This window comes from Micropterus dolomieu, linkage group LG12, assembly GCF_021292245.1.
Source record: "Micropterus dolomieu isolate WLL.071019.BEF.003 ecotype Adirondacks linkage group LG12, ASM2129224v1, whole genome shotgun sequence".
Classification (NCBI taxonomy): domain Eukaryota; kingdom Metazoa; phylum Chordata; class Actinopteri; order Centrarchiformes; family Centrarchidae; genus Micropterus; species Micropterus dolomieu.
The window spans coordinates 12,244,439-12,251,914 of record NC_060161.1 but is presented as its reverse complement, the minus strand read 5'-3'; the positions used below and the strand labels follow the sequence as shown (position 1 = coordinate 12,251,914).

The following is a 7,476-nucleotide window of genomic DNA, read 5'->3' as shown; positions in this document are numbered from 1 at the left end:
AACAAAAATAATGCCTCTGACTAGTTAATAGTTGAGCTAATCCTTCCCTGAGGTCTCTGAACACACTGTCAAAATACTGCAGCAGAGTTAACTGTCATGGGAACATGGCGCCTTGTTTACCCATCTTATTTGACAGTTTCATATTTACACCAAAACACCAGACAGAAAGAGATAAAAAAAAAAAAAAAGTCAAACAAAGGAGATAAGAACTGTGGCCAGTACTTGTCTTTCCTGGGATAAGCAAACCCTTACACAGGAGGTAAGTAATCTATTCTTTATCTTTAACATCCTGGTTACACATGTTCAGTTATATTTCACTCGACCTAGAAAGGTGATCATTCTTCTCTGTGCAGCAGGCTGGCTCTAGGCCATGCAAGTACCAGAAAAAGAAAAAGAAAGAAAGCTCTAGTGGAATCTTTCTCTCCTCTGAGTTTAGCATATGTCTGAGGAGCAGGGCTAAAGAATAACTCAGGTCAGGAGACAGCGGTGTTTAATCCTGAGTGAGTGAGGGGACCTTTGTTCTTAGCTAGCACCTCACTGGTTTGTTGAGCTTATCCTTTCACTGAGGTAGTGGTTTCCTGTGGATGTTTTTCTTTGGTGCTTTAAAATCAGGAGGTATTGACTTAAAACAAAAACCATAACATCATTCTCAGAGGTGGAATATAACTTGGTACATTTAAGTATTGCACTTTGACAATTTTGAGGTATTTGTACTTTCCTTGAGTATTTCTCTTCCACTACATTCCACTCCATTACTTTACAAATGTTTGAAATACAAAGCATATAATCAGTTTATAAATTACACTACCTAAACCTCAAACATTAAAATGCTCCTTACACATGAATGCACCAATAATAAATAATTTATATTTTATTATATATATAATAACTTGCACTGCCACACACCATTCTGCAGCACAATGAGTACTTTGACTTTTGATACTTGAAGTACATTTTTAGTGATAATACTTATTCCCTTTTATCTAAGAAACATTTTGAATGCAGGACTTTTACTTGTATTTTAAATAACGCTGTTGTCACTATACCCAAGTAAAGGATCTGAGTACTTCCATCTTTGGACAATATATCCCAAACCTTAACCAAGTACTTTTTTAATTGTATCCCAGCATCTCTTTTATGGACGTGGATGGCCAGCTCAGCTATGTTTCGACAGGTGGTCCAAGTCCAGCCGGAGAGCAGGGTTCAGGAGGCAGGTCAATGGAGTACTGGCCTGTGTGGATGCTATCAAGACATGGGAGACTGTAAGTATCTGTATGTGTGACAGTAAATCTGCCGCATCTGCTGAATGCAAAACAAATGCGTTTAATGTCAGACTGCTGTAAATGACGGATCTCTACCATTAACTACCGTGTGTGTGTGTGTGTGTGTGTGTGTGTGTGTGTGTGTGTGTGTGTGTGTGTGTGTGTGTGTGTGCGCAGGCTGCTTTGCCCTGTGCTGCCTCCCAGTGTTCACCTGTAAGGTGACCAGTGCAGTGGGTGCATGTCCCTGCCTGCCTCTGCTGGACTGTATCGGCTGTGTACCTGCGGCCTCTCTCGCCATGAGGGCGTCTGTCAGGGAACGATACGGCATCCAGGTAATACAGCGCAGACTCCCCTTTCTCCAAGAAAAGAAAAACATTGTTAGTTTGTTTCATGTTTTTCTGAACTGGACCGTTGGATTATCCATAGGAACTGGGGCATGGTGTCTGTAAGGACACACTGAGATTTTCAAAAGCAATTTTGCAATGAACAACCTTGGAATTCCATTAACTTCCATTATTTATGGGTTGGTGGCTGAAGTCTTAGAGAGAGACATCTAAAAACAGATAATCTGTCTGGCTTGATACAACACTGGGTAAGTGGGGAAATAGAAATTGGTGACAAATTAAAGGAAAAACCAACAAGTGTCTTAGTAAAGTTTTATCCCACCACGAGCCTTCAGAATAGTCTAATGCTTGCTTTGTCTATCCAACAGTACAAACCACAACATTATTACAAATAATTAAAATAATTAAAAGGAAAAGCAGCAACACTTCACATTTGTGAATGTGGAACCATGACACTCTTTTTATATTAAAAATGTCTTAAAGGATCAAAGTTGTTGCCAGTTAATTTCAATGTCAATCTAGATTTGATTAGATTAGAAAACTTTATTAATCCCTAATGGGGAAACTCAATTGCCACCAGCTCACATCACACAACATACAATACAAACAGAAAACACAACCAGTATGTAGAACACAGGACAAGACATAAAAAACGCACCCATTTAATGCACTCATTAAAACCCTTCTGAATCCTGATTAGAGTTTACAGGTTACTACAAATATGACCCGCTGAAAACCTTAAAGTCAAAAATGAGAAATCGAATTGCTGTTGGAATAAAAAAACGTCTGAGCCAATCGGTAGAACTAATAATCGCGTCAGCTGTACAAACACATTTTATTAAGCCTTCTCATGTTCTGTTGTAAAAATCGTAATTTGTAAATTAACTACTAACTATAGCTGTCATATAAATGTAGTAAGTAGTAAAAACCACAATATCTCCCTCCCACTCCAAATATTGTGGAGTAGAAGTAGAAAGTGGCATGAAAAGAAAATACTCAAGTAAATGTGCTTAATCACTGTGAACATAGAAATGGTACACTCTGGCTGCGCCGATGAGGGTGATTAAAATGCGTATTGTGAGTTAACCCAGCATCAAAGATTAATCAAATTATACAACGCCTGCCCAGCTCAACATGTCAGTCCAAAATCTCTCATAAGTGTTCAATTGCGTTGAGATCTTCAGCATCATTTAATACTCACCAAACCGCTCAGGGAACCCTTGTAGCCTTGTATGGAAGCATCTGGTTTGGTTTTTCTCCAATTATTAATTACGTTTTTTGGTGTAATTTAGCTGAATGAACCTTTTAATATAAAACAGCAGAGAGGATCACAGCATGTTGCCTAAATTGAGAGGACAGTGTCTTGGCCCTTTGATTACATTTGGTACGATTCTGTTGCCTTCCAGTGAAGAAGTTAAGTGAGTTTTTAAGTTAGATTGGGAAGGTGAGAGTTAAATTTGTGAATAAAGTCTTTTAGCCAACTGGAGTGGTCCCTGTAGCTGTGATGTCGTGATAAACGCTGGTCTGAACAATGCAGCTGATTGCTTTCACTGGTACCACACTGTGTCCCCAGCTTAATTACACAGAGATGCTGGAGGTTTGAATAATTATGATTACTGCTGAGGAGATGGAGACGTTTCAGCGATGAAACACAATAACAGCACTTGGGGGAAAACGCTGCAACATCAAGTACGTGTACCTAATGACACTGGTTATTACTTTAGCAATGAAAACAATGTTTTGAGTCTATGTGGTGACATCAGATACACCTTAGAAATGTGCTGAGGATGCAGTGAAATCAGGACGTTTCTTAAATTAACATATCTGCCCTAGAGCCAGTAATATCTTAATAAATAAACAACAACCTGTTAGTGCCTTTAAGATACAGTAAGCTGCTCAGACTGGCCACCCACTGCTTCACTGCAGCGCTGTTTGTCCACACTAAACGCTCTACACCGGCCTTCGTGACCACAGATCTCAAAACATCAGGTCCCTGTCACCGATCAGTACACATGAATCACACAAAACAGATGTTTGACATGCAAATAGCGCATGCCGAGGCCAAGTTGTGAGTTTGACGTCGGATAAGCCGAGCAGATTCTTTCTGGGAAAGTGAAGAGAAGGAGAGATAAGGCAGGAGGTGGGAGTGGTTGGAGGCCAGGCAGGCAGAAGCTGGAGCACTGCCATCGGAGAGAAGGAGGTGGTTGGTAATGTTGGCTTCTCCGGAGGTGGAGTGGGCCGTGGATCGCTGTCAATACTGCAAGAGCATGAGCTAGGAAGGTGCCAGAAGTTCTTATGAAAACAAGTCCCAGCATGTAGGTTGTTTGTATAGCACGGCAACTACTCTCTCATGGGTGGATGGAGACAAAGCTGTAACAGCGTGTATCATGAGGATAAAACTGTAGATTCAGACAGATTACTTTACAGCCCTTTGAATATACATTAAACATTCTGGATCGTCCTTCTGTACAAATTGTGTGTATGTGTATATGTTCTTCAACTTTTTTTTTTACCTGAACCTAATACTAACTCATATTCTTAGTCATGCTAGCGGCATGGCCCTAGGCATGCCAATTTTGGTCCAGACCGAAATATCTATTACTATTAATAGATATTAAAAACTATTATTACTATTAGAATCATCATTATTGCCAAGTAGGTTTACATATACAAGGAATTTGCATTGGTGACTTGGTGCGTCACAATAAACATGAACCTAAACATAAACCTGTATAAACATTAAAAAATTAAATTGTCAAGATATACAAAATATAAAAGAGTAATAAAGACTACATGTGCATCAGCTTTGTATGTGCAAAAATTTACAGTACGTAAAATTGTAAAAGGGGGGAGGGGAGGTTTGGGCGGGGAGCTTGTGAGAATGAGGTTTTGGTCTTAATGGGCCACAGCCTCCTGCCGGACACAGTTCCGGGGTGAGAGGGGTCGGCAACAATCTTTCATGCTCACCTCAGAGTCCTGGAGGCGTACAGGTCTGCGTACAGAGAGGGATGGAAGACTGCAGCCAGTTAGTTACCTTCTTTGTGGAACGAATGATATGCTGCAGCGTTCCCTTGTCCCTGGCAGTGGCAGCAGCACAGCAGATGGTGATGGAGGAGGTGAGGATGGACTCAATGATGGCAATGTAGAAGTGCACCGTCATTGTCTTTGGCTGGTTGAACTTCTTCAGCTGCCGCAGGAAGTACATCCTCTATGCTTTTTTGACATCTATTAGATAGATTGTCAGAAAAGTTCTGCATTAAACATTCATGATCCCCATGGGATGAGTATGATCCCATCATGAGGTTGGCATTTGAAGTTTTAAGTGAAAGGGCTCAGCGACGATACGTCACCCTCCCACATGAAATTTGGTACAGACATTAAAGTCTCCCTCAGGATGAATTGGAATAACTTTGGGTATAATGTTTCATCAAGCTCCATTATCAGGTCAAAATTTGACTTTTTCCAACACTTTGGTTTATATCTAAATAACTGCAAAACTAATTACCTGCTGTACTTTGTGGTTTGTGCTTTTTTAGCAAATGTTAGCATGCTAACATGCAAAACTAAGATGGTGAACAAGGTAAACATTGCACCCGCTAAACATCAGCGTTAGCATTTTCAGCTCAGTTGTTATTCATATTACTTCCTCGTTAAAAGCTTTTTAAAAGAGAGCCAAAGAAACGATCATAATCTGATAACTGTCGTGGACAAGAAGCTGCTGAGCTATTGACCTTACGTGACTGCTTGTATAGGCTGGTGTACTGAACTGAACATGACAGCTTGGACAAGCAACATGGACTGAACAAACTACTGAAGTGACTTAATGTCGCGGCCGTATAAACACAGATGAATTCAGTAATACTGTGTCTTGAAATGTTTTTGCAATCGTTTAGCTTAGATAGTCAGAGTCAATTGTTTGAACTGAACGAAATGATAGGAATCCGTGATTTTTGATTTCATGTTGTAATATGTTGCCTTTAGCATTTAGCTCAAAGCACCGCTGTTCAGCCTCACAGAGCTGCTGAGAGTTAAGGCTTGTTTGGTCTCACTTAATGACTTACTTCATAACTTTGCCCCTTGTTAATTATATTTTGTCTTTGTTGCCTTTATGCTTTGATAGCTTTTTTCTTCTTTACATATTTTAAGTTTGCACACTGTAAATTAAGCAGGTTGCATCTATCTGAAAACAATATATCAAGCAACAAATCATTCCCACATAGCAGTCCGAACTTGTCTGTTTATGTTTATTATAGTATGATTGTATTTGCATGCAAACTTTAAATCACAAATTTGCTCGTTGCATTCAAATCTCCAGACCTGTAATGATGTTTGGGAGTGGAGTGATAATTTTAGTCGTTAATGTCACCCTCCCACACTGAATTCACAGGGGAGGCAGTGCAGTAGAGAGAAAATATGGTACTGAGCAGATCCCAGGTCTGTTGCTCAATTAGGACAAGCGTGTAAATCTTGATGTACGCGAAGATGTATGCGGTTTTTGCTAATATGAGGCTGAATTGATATTACTGAATGCATTTGTCATGTGTTATGACAAATGCATTACGTTTCAACTTGACAGTGATGGAGCTGTAAGTACCAGTAAATGATCAAAACTGACAGAAGCTGTTGATTGGGCACTAAGTTACGGCGCTGACTCAGCATCGCGGAGGAGAAATCACATGCCCAGGCTGCACATGAAACAACTAGGATCTGCCTTCTAACTGTGTTTCTCAGACTTTACTGATTTATCAAATCTCTCCCACCAGCATTTCCATCTTGACATTACTGACAAGCTCTTTATCCTGGTTGCTGTTGCTAAGAGCAAAGACTTGGCTGAAAGAAAGTCACAGAGGGAGGATATTTACTGACACAGAACAACATGATTTTTACTGTCACACTGACAAACAACTTACTAAACAACATTACTACTTTTTTGCTCTTTGATTATTGTGGACGTATTAACCTGATTTGGTATTTTGTAATACATGTTTGTTTGTCTTACGCTGAACAAAAAGGAATGTGGTAAACTGTAGAATATTTTCTAACCCATCAAATTCAAATACAAAGGATGTGCGTACAACAGGCAAAGGAAAACAGCAGTGCTGCATTCTATATCAGCAAATGTCTTTTTTTGCATATAAATTGCAAATGTTCACCTTTTGTCCGAGCCTCCCACCTGTGTTCAGGCCTCTCTCTCTGTGTGTGTCTTACAGGGGAGTGTGTGGAGTGACTGCCTGTATGGATGCTGCTGCTATCCGCTATCTTGGCTCCAGATCTCCAGGGAGCTGAAGAGAAGAGCGGCCTCCCACGCCTCCTCCTCGGCCAGATACACTCCTCTGACCTCCCTGCAGGGGGCGCACTTGGTCTAGACACAAGCAGCGCTGCTTTCTCCTGGCCTCTGCTGCAGCCTGCCCTCCAGAGTACAGGAGTTGATTTAATCACACTTCCTCTGATCTGCAGCCACTCCCTGTTACCTCAGAGAATTCAGCAGGGACACAATGTGTCCCACATATACATTCTGCATGCCAGTATATTTCAGTAGTAGAAAGTAACCAACTTACGCCACTGTGTACTTCTACTCCACAACATTTCACAGGGTAATATTGTACTTTTTACTCCACAGCGTCTGCCATAGTTTCTAGGATTAAGATTTTACAAAAAACCCCACAAGATCATCACATCAAGTCGCTGTTACAGATTAAACCAGTGATTCTCAGCCTTTTCGCCTTGTGACCACTCACTAAAACGTACTAGTCTAGTTGGGGCAATTTGTCATGATTCATATGTCTACAAGTTGTTAGCAGTTCTACAAAGGATTTCCCCTTTAAGATGATTTTGTTTCAGTAACAAAAAGGGAGAAAAATTCAATGTTT

The 7,476-nt window shown here is 40.4% G+C and overlaps 1 protein-coding gene across 1 annotated transcript; it reads left to right on the top strand.

The window, feature by feature from the left end:
- Positions 1-1,162: 1,162 nt before the first annotated feature.
- On the top strand, positions 1,163-6,972 carry LOC123979726 (cornifelin homolog B-like). Its single transcript, XM_046063734.1, has 3 exons — positions 1,163-1,262; positions 1,440-1,594; positions 6,817-6,972. The coding sequence occupies exons 1-3, from the start codon at positions 1,163-1,165 to the stop codon at positions 6,970-6,972; spliced, it is 411 nt and encodes a 136-aa protein (XP_045919690.1).
- Positions 6,973-7,476: the final 504 nt, after the last annotated feature.

What these genes read in the sequence shown, in the direction of transcription:
- LOC123979726 (XM_046063734.1), top strand. Translation starts at nt 1,163, where the DNA reads ATGTTTCGACAGGTGGTCCAAGTCCAGCCGGAGAGCAGGGTTCAGGAG. An exon ending in CTATCAAGACATGGGAGACT is followed by an intron (nt 1,263 to 1,439) that starts GTAAGTATCTGT and finishes GTGTGTGCGCAG; the next exon opens with GCTGCTTTGCCCTGTGCTGC. An exon ending in GGGAACGATACGGCATCCAG is followed by an intron (nt 1,595 to 6,816) that starts GTAATACAGCGC and finishes TGTGTCTTACAG; the next exon opens with GGGAGTGTGTGGAGTGACTG.